The sequence below is a fragment of the Convolutriloba macropyga genome, chromosome 5, assembly GCF_964194025.1.
Source record: "Convolutriloba macropyga chromosome 5, txConMacr16.3, whole genome shotgun sequence".
Taxonomy (NCBI): Eukaryota; Metazoa; Xenacoelomorpha; order Acoela; family Convolutidae; genus Convolutriloba; species Convolutriloba macropyga.
The window spans coordinates 32,395,989-32,421,572 of record NC_134472.1 but is presented as its reverse complement, the minus strand read 5'-3'; the positions used below and the strand labels follow the sequence as shown (position 1 = coordinate 32,421,572).

General features: G+C 34.2%; 1 protein-coding gene across 1 annotated transcript; it reads left to right on the top strand.

Moving 5' to 3' along the window:
• The first annotated feature begins 1,085 nt into the window (after positions 1-1,085).
• LOC142339955 (chitinase domain-containing protein 1-like) lies at positions 1,086-18,304 on the top strand. Its single transcript, XM_075390325.1, has 4 exons — positions 1,086-1,751; positions 16,674-16,892; positions 17,249-17,464; positions 17,717-18,304. Exons 1-4 carry the CDS (start codon positions 1,331-1,333, stop codon positions 18,091-18,093), a joined length of 1,233 nt encoding a protein of 410 aa, XP_075246440.1. The 5' UTR covers positions 1,086-1,330; the 3' UTR covers positions 18,094-18,304.
• The last annotated feature ends 7,280 nt before the right edge of the window (positions 18,305-25,584 follow it).

Here is a 25,584-nt window from a genome sequence, read left to right as displayed (position 1 = left end):
TTTACTGCTTCAGTAGTTGGAACGAGATTCTCATCTTCATGTATCCCTTCAATTCGTTCTATGCTTTTTTAGTTATTGTGATCCGATTGGAATTTTTCATTTAGCATTGGGGGTCAGTTTACGACTGAGCTGTATTTTTTCTGATATCTATAGTGTTTATCAATCTGTTTGTTCACTTATTCTGTCAAATTTTTCATATTGAATATTGCTGTAACTTTCGAACTTAACTTTTATCTGGTTGCAGCTGGTTTTCCTTTATCGATGGAGCAGCTTTGGGTTTTTAACGGCTCAAGTTTTAACTTGATTGGTGTCATTGAATGATTCTGGCATTTTTAACCATTATTTATCAAACGAACCCCATTTTTAACCCAGTTGGAATAAATCGCCTTTTCAATAGGTTTTAACTAAGAACTTAATTTAAGAATCTGATTCTTCCGAGTTTTCTGTCTGCCCTTTTTGTGTGAAGTTGTTTTTCAAGTCAGGAACTCAACATTATCGCGGGCCAGTTTATATTGATTTTAGATTTCTTTTAGAAATGTTGTATCCGTTTGTTTCAATTGATGAAGGAATTATTGGAAGATTGTTTGTGGGAATTATGAATAATGATGCTTATTCGACTCCACCTTTTATGCTGAATTCTGTATAATCCTCTAATCAAACGGAAAATGCATCCTTTATTAAAACTCGTTGGCAATTAAAAAGAGAATTGCTACCTTTTTATTGCTGGTTCATTTGAAGTAAAACCTAAATTTAGGAGTTTTCACTGGCAAGGGCCCGACTATATTAGAAAATAGACTGACTTATGGAATGATGAGTACTCAGAGATTGATATCGAAGAATTGAATTACATGGGTTGAATTACATGGAAATAATTGCACCTGAAAAGGAGCAGAACAAATGTTTGATGTCAAGAGTTGGCGACTATGAACAGCTTAGGTTTGTTCGTATGCACTCTTCCGAAAAAAGAATATATTCAGATATGTTAGAACTGTTTTCGCTGAAGTCGTAATTTATCTGACAGTCTAAGATGAGTGCGCGCAGTAGTTGCTGTAGTCAAATGATCTATCTGCGCTAAGCAGTTAATCTTGGAGCATTTTGATTGTGGCTTTCAACTGGACACTTAGTCTTGTTGCTACTGCACGTAGTAATAGGGCTATAAGGTTTTATTGTCGTCTTTCCAAGAAAGCTGTTGTGGTGCCGTTTCTGTATATAAGCCCCTGTGAGTGTCAACGGATGAATTTGCATAAACTGTTCATGGATTGCTGAAGCCCTTCAGTGTCTTATTAAGTTTCTATTTTCGATCCAATTTTCAAGTTTGATTGTACGTTTGATGTTTTTTTCAGGTCAGATGAATTGTTGCTCTCTAATTGTTTTACTAACTCTCCTAGTGGGTGCAAACATATCTACAATTGCTCCTAAAAACAAGTCCTCAAAAAAGGTTAATAAAGCAAGCACTGCCGGAAATAATGGTGTGAAGAAAGAGCCCAAGTTCACAAACCTTGCTGGGAGTGCTGCAGAAACGCAAACTAGTAAATTAGCCCCAGAAGATCTATGCTTTGAAGAAATGTTGGGTCAAAATATGACATCAGTAACAGTGAGAGAAAGCGTGTATGATCAAACAGTTCTGGGATATGTGACTCCGTGGCATAACAAAGGGTATGATCATGCAAAGTTTCTTGGATCCAAATTTGACCTCATATCACCTGTTTGGTATCAAGTGCGACGACTGAATGGCAAAGTTGAGTTTGGAGGTACGTCACTCATTAGTACCTGTCGCTGTTGTGATTGCGTTATGTACGTTGCATGAATGCTAATCGTTGTGCTAAGTATGTTATCCAATATGCCGTTTATTGGAATGAGTAATTGGTTAATTTGCCTCCAAAAACAGTCGTCAACTATTCGCCATTGTTAATTTTAATCAGCCACTTTTTCAGTAAAATCCTTCAAAGCCTTACTATGATAACTCATCCTTTTGCTATTACTGCAGTCGTTTATTAATAGCCGCACAGCGATAGCTGAGGCTATTATTGGCCTTCTCTTGGTTTTTTTTTTTATTTCGTCGTCATGATTTTTGTTACGACCATATGACGTCACAGCCATTTTTTGTTCATTCGTTCATGCCATTTCAACTGAATTGCATGTGTGACGTCATTTTTCGCTCTTAGTGGAGCGAGTTTTTTTTGTTCATGCGCGTGATTAAATTTTTGGTCACACTTGACTTACCTCACTCTCTAAAATGACTTCCTCACTTTGAAATTGACTTTTATTTACTTTAATTCAAAGAGATAAGGTCAAATGGGTGTGTATCACTCTAAATGAAGGTTATTTGAGATCAGCTAATAGAGGCAGCAATAACTTATACAGATTTTTAATCAAAATATAACAGATCAGCCTTCAATGAAAAGACGAATTTTTTTGGTCTGTCTTTTTTACTGTTTTTTTTTAGACTGCCGATCTACGAATCTATTGCGGCTATTTTCTGGCAATCTGCCAGCTATGTTTATGTTATGCCCTTTCTAAAACTAATTCATTAGAAGACAGTTAACAGTGCAATTATTTTCTAATAATGTATTACGAAGCAATTAAACTAGCACAATGTGTTGTCCGGTCGCATGTTTTGGAGCTTGGAGAGTGTTAGCACACTACTATAGCTTTTCCATCATTAATTCTAGTAGGAATTATTTTTTTGAGGCAGAATCTTTCAAAATTGGAAATACTCGAGAGCGCTCTTTTGTCTGAAGCAAATTCTCGATGAACTCATTTTTATTATCAAGGTGAATTGCTTTTTTCTGTTAGATTGATAGTAATATAATATATTGGTAAAGGAAAGAAAAGAAGACCGCTGATGCCCTTAACTAGTCTTTTTTGCGTCGTCGAGTCGTGTCACCCTCAATGAGCAAAAAAGTATTTTTTGTCCTTTCCAAACAGTAGTCTAAGAACTAATTGATATTTTGCAACTGAACTACTGTTCAGTTGCAAAATATAAAAATGACAGTTCATCGATAAGTTGCGTTTGTTTGAAGTTGTTGAAACCGTTCAATAAATACTGCGTAGAATTTTTATATTTTATTCAAAATTGGTTTGTTTGCAAGAGTTAATATTGATTTCGTGCTTTTGAAATTCGTGCATAAAAAGTTTAAATGCTTCCCCAATGTTCCTCGGTGCTCTTACTTTTTTATTATTAGCCTATCTAAGAGTTCTGTTGTAATCAGTTTTAGCCACTAGTTTGGTTGTAATTCTGTAACACATGTCATAATGCCGCAGATGTATAACCAAATCGTCACGGGCAAATCTGACTTCTCGGTGTATCTCTTTTTCGTGTTTCCTATGTTAATACATTGAAAATGCAACAATATTGCGAAAATAGATATTTTAGGCAAATCGGCCAACATTGAAAGGAACGGCGCAACCCGTAATAGCAAAAGTGTCCAAATTCTGAACCGCGGAATTGAGATACAAACTGTGTACCCTATTTGTTGCGTGCTGTGTATCACAACTCTGCTAGTTTTAGGTATCTCTTTTTTGCACCCAGTGTGTCTCGATTCCGCGCTGATTGTATCTAATTTTTCTACTGAATGTATATTTAATCCGCAGTTTTAAATTTGGTTTCAAGATTTAGTAATTGACAGCAATTAAGTAATTGGAAGTGGTATAGAACCAAATATTATACCATATAGGTCTCAAATTTACCACAATGTTTTTAATTATTTTGAATTGTAGATTGGGAAATAGGATTGATATCACCACACACTCCCAAAGCTTTTCTTGTTCTGTGGGATTTTTTTTTAAAAAATCAATTATGCTCGCTAAGATTTGATATCATTTTGATAACATACAATGAAATGTTTTAAAACGGGGTGATTTGCAAGCTGTTTTCTTCATGTGCTTATTTAAAAGAAGGAAAAAGAGCAATAAATTGAAGTCCAAAAGCATATCTACAGGTGTCTTTTATATTCTGAAAATTTCCTCGTCAGGGTCCATGTACAGTTTTCTAGCAGTTTTTCTGAAAATTCCTTGATTCTGGGTGTTTTTACAGGTGTCTATCCTTTTTCTGAAAAGTCACTCCTTTCTGCGTCTTTTTAATTGTCTATCAGTTTTTTCTGAAAAATCCCTCCATTCTGTGTCTTTCCAGGTGTCTCAATTTTTATTAAAAAAATCTCTCCCCTCTGCTGCTTTTTACAGTTGTCTATCAATTTTGTTTCTGAAAAATTCCTGCATTCTGCTGCTTTTTACAGTTGTCTATCAAGTTTTTACTTTACTAATCCCCCCATTTTCCGTCTTTTCAGGTGTCTATCAGTTTTTTCCTGAAAAATCCTTCCATTCTGCGTCTTTCTGATAAATTAAAAGGAAAACAGTTTTTTAGAATGGAAATAAACAGCTTAAAATATACAGGCAAGGTTTGTTAACAATGGCCGTCGATATGCCAGGGAATCCTGCCGGAAATTTTATCATCTTCCTGTTTTTCCGTGTGTCGCTTCTTTTATCTCCCGGTTTTTCCTCCGGGAGAAGATATTGCTATATACATTTTACAATTCCCGGCAACTTTCCCGGCAGATTTTTACCGTAACTTTTCCAGATCTAAGTGGAGGAAAACCCGTGATCTGAGTGAGATTGAGGGAATCGTTTCATTGGTGCTATATCTAGGAATATCGCTTAAATCAAAATATATCACATGCGCAGTTATTTTATAGTTCAGTTGTATTTCCGAAATTTTCCTCCATTCTACCTAAGTGACTATTGAGACGTCGACGCTCTTTTGAATAACTTAAGGAACAAAATTTTATCACGGCTAAGGCAATGAAAATATGCTTATAAACAATTTATAGGTAGTAGATTCAAAGATTTAAAACAAGTGTTCTGATTTCTAATTGATTTTATTCGCAATTTTTTGTGCTTTTCTGCATTTTTAATTCGCTGTATGTTTCCTACGGGATGTCCCAATTTGTCTGCTTTGGGATGTAATTTTGGCCTGTGGATTCAATCGTGGTAGTTGTCTTTTATAAACCACTTTCTAATGCTTAATTAATAAAGTTTTCAATCAATTTTGAATGTTCAAAAGCGCGCATTAAATTAAACACAATTGCGGATTACATATAAATTCAATGCGAAAAAATAGATACGTAAACTGAGCAAAATTTTACTACATGACTTGTCACATAATTTCCATATTGAAAGTTTCTCAATTTCGCAAAAACGGTAAAACGAATTTTGTGAAAAATAGCTGTCAATCTTGTCTCCTAATTTTGTGTATCTTTTTTCACGTGATTTTCTTTAAAGCGGAAGTTTGGGATTTAACTCTGCGTCGTAATGGTTTTGTGGCTGCAACATAATTGAAGCTATCATACTGCTTGAGTTGTAAATCAGATTTTTACGCGAGTGAATGTTAACTGTTTTCTTGTTAAAACCATTCGCAATTTTTATTGTCTCTTACAAAACACGCCTAATTAGTTCATCCAATGTCGGATGCCATCCTTGAGTTGTCCATATTTAGTTGTTCATCAACTATTACACTAAGGTTTTTAAACTATTTCCATTTTTGTATTGCCTATTCCTGGAGGCGGATAATTGTTTTAGCTTCTGATTTTACACTGTTTCTACAAATGTGAACAAGTTCTGTTTTGTTGTTCCGACCACACATCTTGGGGGAGGAAATTTATTCTCATTTGGCTGTTTTTTGTTGAGCCAATTTTGGCCGATCGATGTACTCATCGTAGTGAGTTTTGAGTTGTATCATTACAAAGCCCTTCAAACGTAGAATTTGAAATTAATAATCGTCTTCGGAATTTATTGTTTATATTGCATTTCAATTATTGTTTATTTTGCATGAGAAGTTTTTTTTTCATATCGAAATTCCACTGTTGACAAATTATTTTATTGAAGATCAAATGAGGCCTAACAATATATATTTTGTTTTCAGGGAATAGCTCATGGTTTTTATGGCTTCGACACTGCTTTTGAGGACTACGTGAATCTATTTAATGGTTTGAGGTGATACCTATTAGTTTTTATCTCTTCGAGATAATTTTCAGTGTTTTTGAAATTTATCTTTTTCATAAACGTATTTCTGGTAATTTCTAGGTCTGTCCCTTAATTCTAGCTTTCTTTTTTTTCTATTGGAACTTAAATGAATGTTTTTGTTGTTTTCATGTTTAACTATGGTTTTATGACTTCCATTCTACGACTTTTCCTACAAGTGTTAAAACTTTTGAAAAATTGTTTATAATTTTGGTTTTTTTGAAGTCGCGACATTATCATAAAATTGAGTTCCAATTGATGTTAAAAGAACGCTCAATTAAATTAATAAAAAGTTTAATGTATGATTTATGTTTTTAATGGTTTCAACTGTTTCTCGGAATTTTTAATTCAAATTTTTGCTGTGTGTATTTGTGGTCCTTTTTGTCGGAAGAATTGTTCTGATCAATGGCAGGTCTCAGTGACTTCCTGGCATTCTACTGAGGTTGAACTGAACTTATTTAATGCTTTCATAGAAATTCAATGGTTTTAATATTTGCGATACTACTGGTTTGCTTTAATATTTTGTGATTATTGAATATTTTTTTATATTACCAATATATTAACATTTTTTGAAGTCAGAAAAGAGCAGATCCCATTTGGTGTATAAAACAGCTGAATTGAACATATACAAAAGTTTTCACTTAATGGCATTTTTTAGTGGCTTCGACGCTTTTCTGGCTTTTTGAATGGCTTTGACACTTCCTTGGCCTTTTTTTTTTACTGGTTTTCTCGTTCTTGTCCATTTTTATTGTTCTTTTTCAAAATGTAAGCGGTATTCCAGTTACTGCCCCGTCTTATGAGCTTCCCATTGATAAGTAATTAAACTTTTTAATTGCCGGCAGTTTGAAAGCTCATGGTCTTAATGATTTTGGTTTTAATTTGCTTTCAAACGTTTTTGAGTTTGTTTGTTCTCATTTTTTGTCAACCTGTAACTTAGTCTGATCAATGAGTAATCGCATCCCCTCTACTTGAAACCTGCAACGGTAATCTCTCTTTTTGTTTTCATTTGTTTTAGTGTTTGTTTTTCGACAAGGACAATATGCGTTTTTATTAAAAAAGTTCAATATTTTGCATTTTTGTTGTTAAACGTAATCCCTTCGATAACAAGTCCCATTGATTTTCAAATGTAACCGAAGTAAACATATACGATGTTGAGTTTCTTAAAATAAATTATTATAAATAACAACTGGAATAATATTTAAGTTTCGGTTATTAGCTAATGATTTTCAGTGGCTTTAATACTTTGTTTTTTCGTAAATTTTTTGTAAATATTTGAGATTTTCTGTATGTGTTGCTGTTTTGCAGTCCTCTTCTATGACTTACTCTCAACAAAGACAGTTCGTATTTGTTTTTGAGGTTTATTGTTTTTTTACTTATTAAACTTTTTTTTTGTCAAAATCAATGGTTTTTGAATTTCGCCACCTTCTTTATGTCTTGGAACCAGTTGAGAACAGGTCCCATCTGCTTTCTAGTTAAGAACAAGTGAACGTGTTCAATTTTGGTTTTATCTGATGGCCTTTTGACCTTGTTACTAAGTGCTTTTAAAAATAGATGTTCAGTTTTTTCCGTAAATAATGTTTTTTTTATTTTGTTGTTTGTATTGTCTCGTAGTCTTATTGAGGACAGATCTGATGTGCGTTCTAATGCGGCTTTGTTAAGTTCTTTTAGTAAGTTCTTTTTGTAATGTTTTTCTCTCAAACATCAGTTTTTGAACATCTTTTAGTTCGGTAGACAATGAATTCAAGAACATGAATGATCGGAACATTATGTTCAAACGCACATTATCCAGCCTCCTTGTTCAAGTTTGTATTCAGTCTGTTACTCTCTGTTTGTTTAGTTTGCTCTAGACCTATCGCTATTTCGCTATTTGATTAAGCTGCATGAATGCCGTCTCGTCAGCTTATAATGTGATTGATAGGTTTTCTAAAGCTCTTTTAAAACCCTTTGACATTGGCAATGAAAATCAATATCATGAGTCTTGAGGTACAGCAATATTTTGTTTAATTTCCTCTACTTTTGTAAACCCTGTTTGTAAAACACGGCCGAAGCAATCAATGTGACCTGGAAAACCCATGTTATAGTGGTTACTCAGCAATTGTGAATAATCAATAATATCGAATAGATCTGTAAAATTTGCTTGGGTCGGCTTCCCTCTAATGAAATTTTGAGATCAGCTCGAAAATCAAATTTATTTGCAATGCTTCTGAAATTCCAACATTACTTTGAACAACAAAAAGATCAATACCATATTAATCTAATCGCTAGTCAATTTTGGTATCAAAGGTAGAATGGTTTGCTCAATTTTAATTTTCAAACTGTATCCAATGTAAAACAGTTTCAATTTTTTTTAAAGAGTTAGGGACCAAAATTGTGGAATTAATTATACTAGTTAGAGGTCTTTATCGTTATGTTCCTGCCAATAATTTAAGTTTGAAAAAATGAGGTGTTGTTGACAGTATGCTCAGTACTAATGATGTTTTGAGTGTAAAGTCGCATTTTTGTTCCGACCCTTTTGAGTGCGGGAGGTTCTATATGCTCAGTTGAGTTTTTCTTTTGTTCAGTCAATTTTAGCCGATCGATATATTCATCGGACGGGGTTTTGAGTAGTATCGTTATAGAAAGCTTAACAAGCGTATAATGTCAAATTAAAGAGTTTTTTTGAATTTCGCTTTTTCATGGAGTTACGGGGGCTTAAAGTTTAGTGAACGCTAGCCGTAGTTTAGTTCACATTTTTATCAATTTTGTTGAAAAGTATGATAAAATTTTAACGATAGTCTCATTGGTTTTACGTTTAATGATAAAAAAGAGCTGCTGAATTGTTTGAACCAACTGTTTCGGTTAAAATGTTGGCTACATTTTTTAAAACTCATCTAATGAAATCAAATATAATTATTTGGCACACTAGCGGTCTTTTGATAATTTAAATAGATATTCGAAAAAAATGCATCATTTTTCTTTGATATATCAAGTTTTTCGTTTGCCAAAAAGAAACTATTAGGCAATTGTTTTTTAACAGCGGTGCTGCGATATCAAGGCCAGTTTTGGTCTCTTGGTTGATTTTTGCAATGAGAAAGGATTCGTATTGTTTTTCGGGTAGTTCCTTTTTCAAAATTTTTTTTGCCTTTTTTCATCCCAATTACAAGCGGGTCTGTTTTAAGTAAAACGTTCAATTAGTAAGAGGTCCCATAGGTGCTAAAATAAGGTCCAAATACATATTGCTTTCTGGGTAAAAATCATGGTTTTATGGCTCCGACAAATCGTTTGGTAAATGTTATTGAATTCTTAACTTTGCTAGTTTTTAATGTTCATGGCTGAATCTAGTTAAACAAATGCCAAATTCGGTATCTAAGGAGCTATCGAAGAAAATGTCTAATGCTTTTAGTTAATACTTAATGGCTTTCTGTCAATATATCTCGAAAAGTGTCCAAAATTGGCCTTATTTCTGGTATGTTGACTTTTTGATTATATTAGCCCTTTCGGTAATTTATGCTTTTTGGCTCGAACGCCTTCTGCTTAAAATTGTTTCCGATTTTTTTCTACCTTCATTTGTTGTTGTTATTTAGTCTTTTGACCTATTGTCACTAATTACATATACGTTTGGTTTCTTAAATGAATTGCTTTTCTTTATTAATTGTGGACTCTTCGGCGTTGACAGTACAAGTTTTCGTTTTTTTTTCATTTTGGACGTTTTCCTCTTTTGAGCTTCTCTTTTGCTGTCTGGTCCGATCATCACGTTAAGGCAAGTTACAAAACGGAATAATGATTTTGAAAGCAGGCGCGATCGGTTGTAATTACTATTTTCAGTGAAGAAAATATTTTATAGGCTTCGACACCGTTTCCTCTCAAAATTTAGATGACTTAATTTTTGTCTGTATTCGTTTTTTTGTAGTGGTGTGACATTCTAAAAAAATGTCAGGTCTGAAAGGCTTTGTATGAACGTATAGGGACGCCATTGAATAATAGCTCATGGTTTCTCATGACTTTGAGTTTGTTTTCATAAAATTTTAACGAATGATTTTATTTCGGCCTCTTTGTTTTTTGTCTACTTGTTAATCATTCTCGATGAGGACAGATCCCATGAATTTTCCGCTGAAATGCAGGTAAATAGGTTTAGTCTAGTTTTTTATGCTAGACTTTCGTTAAGTTTTCGAAAAAAAAACATGTTGAATTTTTGTCGAGAGTAATGCTTGTTGTTTTTTCCTTGACTTTGTTGTTTAATTGCTCTCAAACGAAATTTTTAGCAATTATATTAGTCGTGTTGATCTTTTCTATACGATTTTTTGCTTGACTGAGTTTTCGTCTGACGCTTTTGACTCTTCGTCCTTAAAAACGGTATTAACAGGTAGCGCCCAGCGGGCCTTAATTTTCATTAGAGGCCCTTGGACGCGTTTAGTTGTCCTTCAAGTGCTTGTTGTGAATCAGCTACCGGGAAGGCCATAGGTTAAGGTTAAAAGATAATGTTTAAGAGTGTTTGAGTTCAAAATGTTGCAACTTTTGTCTTTTCGTCATTTTTAAAATTTTTTGTAGGACCGTTCTAAAATTGAGGCTGGTTAAAGTTGATAATGATCTTTTGCAAGACATAAGTACTTTTTTGACCTTTTTATGAGCTATATGTTTTGGTAATCCAAACAAAAACACGCCAATTTATACTAATTTCCACAATTTTTTTCAAGCTTTTTAAAATTTTTGTCATTTAGGTTTTGCTAGCGTAAAAAGCGAAGTATCCTACTTTAGGGTTTGAAAATAAGTTACTGTATAGTTTCTAGATGTATTGGAATGTTTTTCAAGGTTTTTTTTACTAATTTTAGCATTTTTTTCGACAAAACTTTTTCCATTTTTTTGTACATTTGTCTTTTTTCAGGTTTTTTCTGGTTTTTTAAAACTTTCAGTTTTCAAGCTTTTTGACAATTGTTTAGTTTTCTCTAGCATTAAGAGCCAAGCAAACTCCTCTAGGGTTTGATAATGGGTTACCGCAGAGTTTGTAGATGTAATAGAATGGTTGTTAAGATTTTCACGAATTTAAGCAATTTAAGAAATTTAATTTTTTTAAATTTTCTAATTTTTAATTTTAAATATTAAAATTTTTTTGGCACCAGGGGCAGTGGGCCTCCTCCGAGTATTGATAATAAGCTGCTGCTTAGTTTTTAAAATAATGGAATGGTAATCAATATTTTAATGACTCGAGTTTTAGCAATTTTTTGATAGGATTTAAATTTTTTTCAAATTTTCGAAAAAATAATGTTCCAAGTTGATGGATCTTTATGAGCCAGTGGAACTATTTAAGGCTTGAAATAGGGTACTGGATAGTCTCTTGAGATAGTGAAATGGCTCTGAAGATATTAATATCGAGAATTTTTGCGAGATTTTGGTAAAATTTGCTATTGTTTTCAAAATTTTGTCCCTTTCTGAGTTTAACTATCATTGCTGGCCAGCAAAGCTTTTTAATTCTTGCTGATGGGTTAAATGACAGAACTCCAGAAACAAAAAATGGTTTTGAACGTTTTTTCTCTGCGAAACGTGGAAACTTTTCTTTTTAAATTTTGTTCTCTCAGTTTTCTTTATGATTTAATTACTGTACGAAATATGTACTAGGTTGGGCCTTCTGTTACAAAATCTTGTTTCATCTTACTTTTTTTGCGCAGGAGCTATTCAAAAGTGGTCTGTTCATCAATCAGTAATCTCTTTGTTTCCTATTTGGCTTCGGATGCCAAGAAATCCTAATATGTTTTGAGGTATATGGTATCCAAAATTATGATCTGATTTTTTCCCTCTTTGGACACCTATAACATTCCTATGGCAATTTGAGGTTATCTGAGACTTTTCTATTGTGAACTATTTGACAAATATTCCTGTGGGAATCGCTGTGACTGTTTTCCTATTCATGACACGCACCCTAAGATAACTGACAATCAACAGCTACCATATAGAGCATTAAATAAACAAGTATCATTTAAAATCAAGTTTGTGGTGACTCTATGATTCCTGTTTAGTGTTATGAAACCGATTCACGTACTGTAGATTTTTCAGACACTATAGTACTTATCGTCCTTTAGCATGCATCTGGAATCCTTAGAGTTCAAAAATCACTAACTTTCCGAATATTTGACGTAATTTTGGACCTCAGTGGATTTTATAATAATAAATAATAAATAATTTTCAAGAGCTTAAACAATGTACTTGCAAGGACATCAAAGGCTTGAGAAGCTTGTATAAAGACGCATCGACTGAGCAGATTTAAAGTTTAATCACTTCTGTTATCTTAATCGAATATTGATTAACCTATTTTCCACCAAAAGGAGCAAAGAAGATCTTGGGTACCGCATATGTAATTGTCTCGAAAATTGTGTAACAACGATCTGGCGGTAACAAAATTCAGTCTAAAGAAATTGTTCATTATGCCTCTATCTAATTTTACAATCTTATTAGTAGGTCGCCTCACCCTGTTACGTATCATCTTTGTATTTTCTTTGGTTCTTTTGCTTAATTTTAATCGAATATTGGTCGAATATTGATCGAATATTGATTAACCTATTTTCCACCAAAAGGAGCAAAGAAGATCTTGGGTACCGCATATGTAATTGTCTCGAAAATTGTGTAACAACGATCTGGCGGTAACAAAATTCAGTCTAAAGAAATTGTTCATTATGCCTCTATCTAATTTTACAATCTTATTAGTAGGTCGCCTCACCCTGTTACGTATCATCTTTGTATTTTCTTTGGTTCTTTTGCTTAATTTTAATCGAATATTGGTCGAATATTGATCGAATATTGATTAACCTATTTTCCACCAAAAGGAGCAAAGAAGATCTTGGTTACCGCATATGTAATTGTCTCGAAAATTGTGTAACAACGATCTGGCGGTAACAAAATTCAGTCTAAAGAAATTGTTCATTATGCCTCTATCTAATTTTACAATCTTATTAGTAGGTCGCCTCACCCTGTTACGTATCATCTTTGTATTTTCTTTGGTTCTTTTGCTTAATTTTAACTGGATTCTTCTGTTATCTGATTGTAATAACCTAACCTCTTCTTCATTAAAAATATCCATATAGAATTGTTTTGTTCCGCCTGTTTCTCTATTTAATGCTTTTATAAGAACTTTTCAAAGGTCGTATATGTGGGGTTCCCTCACAGTGCTGGTTTTTTCAATTATATCTGTAATTGCTTCTACAGTGCTTCAATTTTCTCGGAAACCAAAAGAAACTTCTTGTTTTCAAAATTTGTTCAGAAAATTCGCTGATTACGGAGTAAAGATATAGGACGATAATTGCTGCAATCTAGTCTGTTTTCTGACTTAAATAATGGAATTACTTAAGCTATTTTCAAAACATTTGGGAATTTCCACGATCGCCCTATTAATCAGAAAAGACAAAACGCCACTAATTTCGGAGTTGAACAATTTTGAAAACTTTTGATTTTACCCATAAAGTCTTCAGACCCAATGTTCTTAAGGCTACTAATACGTCTAACAATTTCAAAGGGACTACAGTTATTATGTCGTTTTGGTTTCACGTGGGTTGGGAGAACTGATGAAAGATTTTTACCAACATTAGCAAAATATGTGTTCAGGCTATCGGTGTTTAAGTTATTTACACAGAGCTGGTTATTCTTTCCGATGTGCTGAAATTTTTCCTTGTTTTTAAAAAACTTTGATTTGTCCCAGGGTATCATTAAAAAAATTCTGATAAATTTTTTTTCGTTTCGTCAACTAGTTTTTTAACTTTGTTTCGTTGGTTTTTGTACCGTTCCCAAGAGTTTTGGGTTCTTGGAAAAAGAAATTTTTTGTAAAACCTCATCTTTTTCGCTGACGCATTTTTGATGTTATTTGTAATTCAACCCTTGTTTTTGTTTCTATCTAGATTCGGTTTCTCTAGGACATCCAATTTTTAAGTTGATATAAGTGAGTTTCGTTTTCAGATTTTTTCCAGTCCCTCAATTAAATCTTTTCAAGTGGGATATTTTCAACTTTAAATATGTCTGTTTTGCCTAGAACGCTGAAATGGTTGGTTATATCGGTTTAGTCAACGTCACAGTAAAGTGTAAATTTGGCGAAGCACAAATCTATTGGAGAAGTAGAAATTCTTCCTTGTCTTTTGGGTTCACGATTTTTCCTTCAAATTTCTCCATAAATTCTATTAACCATGATGCTGTGAACGAAGTGTTAAACAGATTGATATTGAAGTCCCCGCAAACAACGTGATGTATAGCTTTAGTTCTCTGTAGATTGTCTAAATGTAATTTCATTGTTTCAATGAAAATATCTTTTGTATCAGGTGGTTTGTACACAATTGTGAATGCGAACAGGTGTAGTGGTAAGTACGAAAATGGTAGCAATCGTGTAGCATTGCTGATTTCACAACGTAGCACCTCAAATTCAAGATTATTTTTCAGGTAGATTCCAACACCACCTCGTTTTTTCTGATTGCATAAAATAACTTCCGGATAGTTTTCTATTTGGAACAATTTTGAATTGGTAAATTCCGTAGTCCATGTTTCAGTTAAAGCTACCACCAACGGGTCTTTTTTGCAGACCAATTGACTGTTCTTCGAAATTTTTGCTCAGTGATCTTGTATTCTGCAGTTCAAAAGAAAGCAGACATATTTCATCTATTTTACCCCATCTCGCGCTAAACCTCTGCATTAGTGATAAAGAAAAAAAGGATGCTGTTCTCTTTGAGAAAGTCATTTACAAAGTAAAAAAAACTGTTGTACTCATTTAAAAAGTTGCATTGTTTTAACTAAACCCAGAAAAAAAATTCATCACAGATTGGTTTTACGTGGAAGTTGCAGATAAAACCTGTTTCCTTAGGTTCAATTGTATCACTGCGGAAGTCGCAGGAACACAATTGTACATCTGTAATTTTTCTCAAAAGTATTCTTAAAAGCATTTCCGCGAAAGTCGCAGAAATACATCCTATTTCTTAAAGATACCTTGTTATCACTGCTTTTGTTCCGCAGAAGTTGTAGAACAAAACACTGACGAAAATAAAATTAAAAATCGACTTCAATTTTGCTTAAACAGAAAAAATAATACACAACCCCTCCTATTTTTTGTGTTTTTTTTGTTCAAAACCTAGTTTACCTAACCGAAAAATGTTCAAGAAATATATGCTGAGATTGCTCAACCGAGACGCTTATATAGACGACAACACAAATTGTTTCATAACGAGAACACAAATATTGAGTTTAGATTGTTTTTGGTCCTTTTTATGCTTCAGCTAGGAAGTTTTTGTTAATCATTTGCCTTTTCTTCCGGAGACATTTTTTCATAACTTTTAGCTCGCAATCGGGCCTCTTCCTTGCGATCATGAGTTCGCTTCCAATCGAGTGTTTTTGATGTTCTGCCGAGCTTGCTTTTTGATAGGATTTTTCAAATTGTGGAGATCGTTCAGGTAGTCCATACGCAAATTCTTCATCGCTGCCAGTTTTAGAGCACAATACTGAAATTTTGCAATTTCCTGACGTCAGAATAAGCCCACGTTTTTGGGCTTGGGAGAATATACTTTGTTCTACAGCACCAAGAGGCTCGTTGATGTATATATATTTTTCATTCAACGGGTTTTTTATACCTTTTAATTTGCGTCGGTTTTTCATAAGCAATGCGTTCTTATGAGAGTGAACGAACAGTGGGCATAATTCTTGCTGGCGATGGTTTGCCAGAAGGGAAATCATGATACGCCACTAATCCACTCTCTGTTATGCATTTAATATTCAAATATCTTTCACAAAATTTTTTGATCTTCGCCAATGTTTCGTTTTTACTGGCGTCGAAGGGAGGGTTCATGATTCACATACCATCTTTTCGTGTATACGGTTCCTGATCGCGGAGTCTATCGTCAAGTTCGTCGACAAAATTGTCCAAGTCTAACCTTTTGGTTCGTCACCTGACTTTGTTGTCGAAGCACTCTTAGTTCCTCCTGTAAATTTTCGATAATCTGCTCCATGGTCTGTTCCACCGAGTTGTCGGACATAATTGATAATATGAATATGCTTTTAAGGGGATAACTTGTTCAAGAGATTTGAAACCAAAATTGTATCTATTTTGATCTTTTCAAGTAATTTCAAATCAGTTTTTGCGTTGTTTGGATGAAGCAAAAAGAAAGTTCAATGCAAATTCTCTCGCTGCGTGATGCGACCGTTTTCGAACTTTCTTTTTGTCTATTTTTCTAATATAGCTTCCTTTCGACAGACATTTTTTTGCTTGATCTATTTGTAACGTTATTTTTTGTCATCCATATGGGAAGAGGAATTTCCACATTGCTTAGAAATTGCTTGGAGTGTACATTTTGGAAAATTATGCAATGTTATCATTTTCAAAGGGTTGATTATCTTGTAATATTAAAACAGGGTAAACTAAATTGGTGCAATTTTTATTGAAAATCTACTTGTTGACCAATGCTGATGACAATAAAAGAATAAACCTTTGTCTATGCACGAGCTTTAAATACCATTTTATTGTAGAGTTAAAAGGCTAGACTGCGTTTTGCTGTCCTCTAATTAGCTAATCTCCAGTTAATGGCATCTATTATGTATAATAGGTATTATAATGGCTCATTTGACCAATTATATGCTTGATGGTCACGTCTGTGTTTGTTCTGTGTATCGTAGCTGAAGATAAAAAGCCGTGATTTGACTCTGTTTCAAGTTTTCATGCTTAGGTCTACAAGATACAGACTATTCGTGGATTCAAGAAGTGCGAGCCTCGAATCCTGCTGTCAAAATTGTGCCTCGTCTTTTATTTGATGGATGGAAAGCACATGATCTTAGTGCCCTGTTCAGTGGAGAAATGTCACAAACTGCAGTAGTTGAAAAGATAGTGAACTTCGTGAAAGAGCACCCATTTGATGGCATTGTATGTGAGATTTTACTTCAAGTTGGTTAGTATTTTTTCAACGGTTATATAACGGGATATCAGCAATTGCGGAAAAATTTAATTAAAGATGTGCTGTTTTTTGACTTCATACGGATTGTCAACTAGTTTTGCTGGCTTGCTTTTACTTTTAGATTTTCTGATCTTTTCAAGATAACAGGAATTGATTAATTTAATTTTCGATCAATGATGAACATTGATTTAAAGAAATATCTGATAGATCGATTTGCGTGAATCAAGAAGATTAAAAGCAGGATTTCTAATATAAAATGTTAGTTTAATTTTGTAAACAATTGGGCCTTGGGGCTTTGAAAATTAAAATTAGATTTAAAATTAGGAGTTGCTGTGAATTTTGACGAGTAGGTTATAGCTACAAACTACCAGCCATGCATCTTCTGGCACACCTTGGCGGAGCTTTGAAACAGCACAGACTGCAGTTAATTGTGCCTTTGCCCGCTCCTCTCAGATCAGATGGGACACCGAACATGTTCTTCACAGTAGATGACTTCAAAAGACTCAGTCCTGTTGTAGACTATTTCAACATTATGACCTATGATTACACGACAGGACCATCACCAGGCATGCTATTTCTCGTGAACATTTCTATCTTTTCCAGGACAGATATAACGATTAAAGCCATTATTTTTCATCTTTCTCTATAGTCTGCAACTATAATCTGACGGATTTGAAGTATATTTCTGTTATAGATTGCTTGTGAGTTTTCTTTGGCATTGTAAATTGGCTTTTTTTGCTAGTGCTTTGTATTTAAAATTTGATATTTGGCCAGGACTGAGAGGTTGAAAGATTCTAACAACTATTTTTTTATTTTAGGTCCTGTTTCACCAGCATCCTGGATAACAAGTTGCATATTGTTCTACACTAAGGACCTCCCTGCTGTAGAACGATCACGCTTCCTGATGGGTGTAAATTTTTATGGGTACAAGTACAAGAGCAATCAAAACACACCCGGGGAACCAATCATTGCTAATGGCTTTCTCGAGTTACTCAACAAATACAATTCAAAAACAAAAGTGCTCTGGGATGAAAATGCGATGGAGCACCTATTCCAGTTCGGACCCAATGAAAAGGTCTACTTTCCTACATTACACTCCATTAAGTTACGACTACAGTTGGCTGAAAAACTAGGAGTCGGAGTTGGTATATGGGATTTGGGACAGGGATTAGATCATTTCCTTAATCTCTTCTAAACTTGTTTCTCAGTTATTTGCCATTCAACTCTACCCCACCATGTCATCGGAATCAAAGCGGTTGTTTCAAAATAAACAGCAGTGAAGGTTTAAGAGTCAATTGATTGATGTTGTACTTCCCGTTTTCACGGGTAAATTGTCTAGGTTAGATCTTTTTCGATCCGGACAATTTTTTATGACAAATCGTGTGTTGAGAGAATGCCGTCAAGAACTAACACCGTTTGAGGTATACTTAACTTCTTGAGAACACGTATAAGATATATCAGAAGAGCTTGAACAGGAGAAGACAGCAGCAGTTGCAAAAGTTAGGAAGAGTACATATGCCGATAGTGGAGGGGGGGGGGGGGTAGTCGGCGCCCAATCAGCTTATGTATTCTGCCTCGGTTCCTGACTTTTATCCCTGGCTTGTTTTTTTTTCTAATTTAAGTTATTACTTTAAAAAAGTAAGGTTTCGACTCACATCGTTTTGCCGCTTTCACGAGTATTCCGATCTGCTCACAAACCTCCGTGTGTGATGCACGTTAAAGTTCCCTTTTGTTGACCCGTGCTGGGTAAAGTATTTTTGCTGCTGGTTCGAATTTTAACATCTCTCACCTCCATTTTTATTGCATTGTTGCCGATCAATAAAATTTTCCATTAAACTGATACGTCACATAGTGTTCATAGCAACAAGTTTAACAGAAGATAAAATCTAGCAAGGCTTAGAATATTTCTAGTTTTGTGATTCTGGCGAAATACCAATCATGTCACAATAAATTAAAGTTGAGTCTGGTGCGAAATCCATTGCACTTTCCACCAGTTGCCTATAGAACAGAAAAAATGAATAAATCAATCCCTGAGAAAAAAAAGCAAATTTTGAAAAACTTTAATGTAAGCTTTCTGTTTCATGGTGGCTCCTGGCGCCAGGCTTCCCGAGAAACTGAACCTCCTTCACTTGGGACGGCAAATGTTCATTTTGGATAAATTTTTGCTCTACGCAGCAGCAGAATGAGTAACTATTTTCATTATTAGAAGCTCCAATCAAAACAGTTTTTGACATCTAGTACAATGGCGTTGGATGCGAGTATAGCGTTCAAAACCATATGTTGGAAGCTGGCAGTTGGATAATAATAAGAAAGAGTTCTACCTTTAATTGCTACTGTTAAATGTATATAGGATAAGGGTAACAGCTCATGAAACCACTTTTACAAGCCAGACAATTAAACTGATCAGCAGGAATAAGTTCACATCGTAAATTTTCTATTGAGTTGTTTTCTGTTTGGACGTCTTCTGGAGCTGCGCAACTTCCGTAGATACCAGAAGCGGCTGCACTCACGAGCTAGGGTCTCCGCTTAAAAGCGCATACAACACTACGCAGCCGTAAATCAGTGCTGCTGTTGCACAAACTGCTGAAAGCAAGCTTTCCCCAAACATTTGCACAAGCCGGGTAAGCCGCTTATAGCCACAACAGACTGTTTTTGCTGTCAAACCCTGTACGATGTGAATTTACTGCTTTATTCTGACGCTCTTGCATGTTAATTTGGCGTCGTGAAGAAGTGTAGAGAGAGACTTGTCATTGTAGTCTCTGTCTTTCTATAGCCTTTGCTTGAGGGCCCACTCTTTCGACAGTATAGAATCTGAATATTTAGGGTGGAGGATTTACCCTATTCACAATTCCACAATTGTTCCTAGAATCTATCTTTAGAGAAAAACTACTGGACTGGACAGTAACTTCACAAACCTACTACTCTTAATTAAACTAAAGGGTTATACCAGGCCCTCCGTTCAAACCCTAAAGAAAGTATTTTCAGGCGCTATAGAACTGTAGTCAAATGCCAATAATAATGATGATATTATGTTTGTTGATTCCGTGTACGAGTGAAATATTTACCGGAAAACAAAAAATCGCTTGACTTACTTACAAACCGCCAAGCCTGGAACAAGTTCACAGCAGTCTGAGATTGTCAATCAGCAACAACGAGATGTAACTTTTTTCCAAAGAAGCCCTCAAATGCAGCGCAGATAATCATCACTCTGAGAACAAAATAGTTACAAAATGCTCCTTATTACCTTTATTTAACAACCTTACTGTTTGAAAATTTCAAGGTTAAACAAATTCACTTTCACTCAACGTTATTCAGGAATTCAGTTGAAAGTCAATTTGAAAAAGTAAAAGACTCATCACGAAGAACTTAGCATAATGAAATGCTTACCGCAACGGGTTGGAGTTTCGCTTGCGATTGGGCTCACAACAACAGTAAGATCTGAAACAATTTTCAGGAAGTAATTCAACAGGAGCTGCAAAAATAATCGAACATATGAGTTAACCAAAAAGATTGAAAACAGTCGAATTATTACTGTTATTATTGATATAGTTCCTATTGTCCTATTGTTACTATTATTAGCTCTTGAATGAAAACTATAATGGAATTGCAGCTTACTTCGAACGCAACAAAATTCAACTTTTTGAAAGATCTGGAGGCACTGAAGCGTATCCTCAAGTGAACCTCAAGAGGCACAGTTAACCTCAAGTGAAGCATTATTCAAATTTTTAGGAAAATGTATTAGGCATCAAAGAGTTGTATTCAAAACATCGGGTCAGAAGACGAAAAGAGAAGAAAAAGTTAATTTCAAAAACAGCACAGTGAGTTATTATTCTAGGGTAAGGTTTTACCAATTTGAAACCCAATAAAGTTGATGATCAATGATTTACATGAACAAATTGAGTAAGACTAAAAAAAACTAAAAACGCAGAATTATTTCCCGACATAAGTAGTTAACCACAGGTACTAAGAAAAAACGCTGCCTAAACTTAGAAATTGAAGGCCGAGTAGTTTCAAACCAGATTCTATATGGCCCCGAATTGACTAGGTGAGCAGCAAGCACAAAACTAACTGATTGAATGGATGTCCTTGCATGGCCCCGAATTTATTGAGCGAGAGGCTAGCACATGCGGGAACGGAAAGCGAAAGTAAAGTCATCTAAGCGCTATGGAAAGTGATGTGCCCACAATGATTATGTGAGCAACATACCTAAAGTTGTGGTAGCAAGCTTAATGGAAAAAAGATTTATGACCGTGACTCAGTGAAGATACCATGCGAGATTCAAAGGGAAACGGCAATGCAAAACTGTTTTCGAGGTAAAAGTATAGTTTCTAACTTTTAACAAAAATCGCTGCATCAAAATAGAGTCTAAAGAAGAAGCAGTAATTTGCGCAAATGCAAACAGAAATTTTTAGCTACTGGAGCAAACAAAAGATAAGTAAAAATCAATAAAAAACTCTTGGTCATTCAATCAGGTACAAACAATCAATCAGGCTCAAAATAGCTCCACCTCAACATTAAGAGCTTTTACGGGGATTCTTTCGATTTCTTTGCATACCTTTCTTTTGCTCACAAGAAATTTGCCGCGTCTTTTGCACATCTGAAGGCAAATAGACTGGGCCCACAGTACTAGACAACAGCCGCTGAAACAGGGAGATAACCTTGTACATCCCAGATTCCAAACTTTTGAAAGATATACTTAATAATTGTTGCTAAAATTTGTCAGGAAGATTTACATAGTGTTGATTACCAAGAAACTTAAATGATAATTTGAGGTTAATAACAAAAAATTAAGTTAATAACAATATATATAGGTTGAAACCTTCGAAATAAAACTCCGCTATATCCGAGACTTTGACTCGGTTGTGCAAAGATGATCGATACGGAAACTAGCACTGACTAATTCGCTCATTATCAGTGAGGATGCTTCCGTGTTAAAAAACGACCGATTTTCCCATAATAATCAGTTGGATCATCATAAGAGAGAATATCAACTCTTTTATGCTTTATTTTTACCTCCCTGCCTCAGGCTGGTAAAGTTTTGTGTCCTTTTTGTTCTTATAAAACGAATTAAACTGATGGATGACGACATGCCATTTAATTAACTGCGGTGACTTTGTAAAAATTTTTTGCTGCCAATCAATAAAACTCAGGCCACATTTCTACACCGTTAAACTGAAAGCTGGATGATCTCATTGGCTTAGGTACTAAACTTGGCTGCAAAACTAGATAAAAATGGTGCCCGTAAGAACATGTTGAGGTGCTTGATCGTATATAAATACTAGGACTAAAAAACTAAGAAAAATTTAGCAAAGTTTTCAGTAAAAGTTTTTGACAAAATGCTAACCTGGTTTTCAATATACTGACTTCAATTTTGAATAACACTTAAGCACTGGTAGACAATTTCACTCTCAGTCTGCAAATTGGATTCAAAAAACTCTAGTCGACCACAGAGCGACCAAATTAACGTAAGAAGTTATCTTTTCTACTTCTCCACAACTGATACCTCTCTTCATTTCTTAAAGAAATTCAGCATCCAATAATACTTATGAAACCAATTGAATTTCATGCAACGTATTTCATGAATCCCAATAGGTAATCTTTTGATTAAGAATCGAGCGTCAAAAAATTATTTTTGGACGAGTAAGACTTCAGTAGGAAGAACTTAGCAGATTTCAAAACTTACCCTTACGGTTTGCGGTTGGGGTCACAGCAATAGTAAGATCTGAAAACAATTTTTAGGAAGTAATTCAACAGAAGGAGCTGCAAAGAGAATTGAGGTTTTCGAAGCAAATCTGAAGGCATTGAGGTGAATCGAATATTCCGCTAACCTCAAGTGAAGTATTATTCAAAGTCTTAGGAAAACTTCTTTGGCAGCAAAGAGATGAATTCAAAATATCAGGCCAGAAGACAAAACGAAAAAGTAAGCTAAATTTAAAACAGTACCGTATGGAATTATTCTACAATTTGATTTTAAAATGAACAAGGCGGCTCGTTAATGTGCGTTCGCACATGATATTCCGACCCGAGCTCATCTACATTTTTGACTAAAATGTCAACCAAATCAAGAGATAACAAAAATAGATGTTTGAGTTTAAAACAATCGTTACACATTCTATCTACTAATTGAATTACTAATGCCATGCTTCATTACAGCACCAACGTGACCTGACATTGAAGAGACTAGAAAAAAAATAGCACCAACAAAATTTTGGCGGCAAAAAATGAATATCTAAATTTAAAAGCACCTGGTAACAACGTCAAAATGCAGTCAGATAAAACCTTAACTACACAAGTTTACCTTTTACTAACTATACAGCAGATGAAAAGTTTTCTTAACGAGACTAGGTAACAAGCCGACAAAAAGAACGAACAGTGAGGCGAAACTTAAAAATTAATCAACATTTTTTGCACCAAGAAAATTCAAAAATCTTAAAAAACATTGGTTTTTAATAAAAAATCCTTGATAAATTACTAAAAAGTCATTACAAAACCAAAAGCACCCGTCTGTGGTCAGACTATGCCATAGAAACAAACTAAAGAGAAACTCAAAAAATTACAAACGATTTGCGAAAACACAAACCTTTGCTACCATTAAAATCAATACCTATCATCTGAATATGTATTTTTAATTCAGTTGTTATTTCTGCTATTTCAGTTGAAGGATTTATACTGAAAGATTAAATAAGTTTACTTGGGCCACATTTAAAAACCATTGGGATCTGTTATTACGCGATTGTTCTGAAGGAAGAGAAAAAGAAACGCAAAAAATGGCCATTCAATAAACGTTCAGAAAAACGAAACAACAGTGGCACATAATATCAATATATATGTTATTTCTTGAAATACACGAAATTCGATGGGACATCTGATTGATGAATAGAAGTTAAATTTGACGAAAGGAACCTATTCGCTATATACTGAATGTTTCGAGCAACATCATTCATTCAGTCCTCAATTACAAGCCTATGAGATCTGTGAGCAATTTACGGCTACCTAAAGAACAAAAACAGCGAATTCAGGAAAAAAAATTGAGCGACAAAAGGGTCGAAGGCATTAAAAAAATGAACTTTTCACTAAACACTCTTCAATTTTAAATTAATTTTTCAGGAGCAATGGGAAAACCTTTTTTATCAATATAATTTCAAAAAATCAACAAATATAAACAAATACATTAGACGCACGAAAATTGCGGGAAAACACGTATTATCAACGCCATTAAAATCATTAGCCTTCAACGGAAGCCAGTATATACAATAAATGATGCCTCGAGGGGACAATAAGTTTTTTTGCCAATCGTATTTCATCAATAAGACCTTACAACAAGTTAATGACTATGAAAACAACAACAGAGAGAGGCAAAAACCACAAATTCAGTAGAAAAGTGCCTGAAGAAAATGTCGAAGCAACTCAAATCATAAGCTCTTCCCTGAAAACTTTATTTATGATCCGTTGAACTTCTTCCCTAAACCAATAGGGACTCTCAGCAGTAAGATGATGTGATAAGATTTCAAAAGGATCGAAAAACAAAATAAAGTACCCAAAAAAAATATGAATTCTCGTGGCATTGATGTTTTAAAACTAATAGGTAGAAGATAAAACCGCTAACCAGATTAATTTTGGCTATAGTAGAACGGAAATGGATTCTGTTAGAACCAACAATGACCAAGAGTATTCACGAAAAAAAATTAGGAATGGTTGAATTTCAAAAAAGTTTCGAAAAATTATTTTTAAACCCTTAACAGCCAGTAAACTCAATCTTTCATCGGAGCTCAATGACGATGCTCAGGTATAACCCATAGGGAGGAAAATGATGTCTGTCATGCATAGATAGTTAAAAAGACATCACAATAAGTCTTATGACAGAAAACAATAACAAAAACAGCAAAAACTAAAATTCAGTAGAAAAATGCGAGAAGAAAGTGTCGAAGACAATTAAACCATTAGCTATTCTCTGAAAACTTTCTCTGTGATCCACTGAACGTCCTCTCTAAGCCAATTGGATTACAATAATCTTTGGATAATGTGATAAAGAGTTCAAAAGTGACCAATAATTCAAAAAATCCAAAAAAAAAATTTAAAAAAATTGAAATCTTTGTCATTGAAGTCATATAACCAATAGCTAGAAGATAAAACAGCTAAACAGAATATTTTTAGTCGCAGTAAAAAGCAAGTGGGTCCAGTCAATACTGAAACTCACTAACAGTTCAAGAAAAATTTAGGAATTGTTATTGTTCAAATAAAATTTTCGAAAAATGATTTTTATTTTAACAGACATTAAATTCAATAGCTTTCAACGGAAGTCAATAAAAACGCTCAAAGATGCCCCGGTGGCAGTACATTTATGTTTGTCATGCATAGGTATTCATTATGAGATCACAGTAAGTATAATGACTATTAAAACAACAAAAAAAAACAGGAGAAAACCAAAAAATCAGTAGAAAAGTGCAAGAAGAACGTGTCGAAGCCATTTAAACCATAAATTTTTGTTTAAAATTTTTATTGGTCATCCACAGAACATCGTTTTTAAGCTAATGGGAACTGTCAATATTTGGATAATGTGATAAGATTTCAAAAGTAACCAATAATACGTAAAAATCCAAAAATTTTAAAAAATTGAAATTTTTTGTCATTGAAGTCATATAACCAATAGATAGAAGATAAAACCGCTAAACAGTTTAATTTTGGT

Bases quoted from the DNA above. Each gene is read 5' to 3' on its own strand.
- LOC142339955 (XM_075390325.1), top strand. From the start codon at position 1,331: ATGTTTTTTTCAGGTCAGATGAATTGTTGCTCTCTAATTGTTTTACTA. The intron at 1,752-16,673 runs GTACGTCACTCA...TTTCATGCTTAG, and splicing joins TGGCAAAGTTGAGTTTGGAG to GTCTACAAGATACAGACTAT. The intron at 17,465-17,716 runs GCATGCTATTTC...TTTTTATTTTAG, and splicing joins CACGACAGGACCATCACCAG to GTCCTGTTTCACCAGCATCC.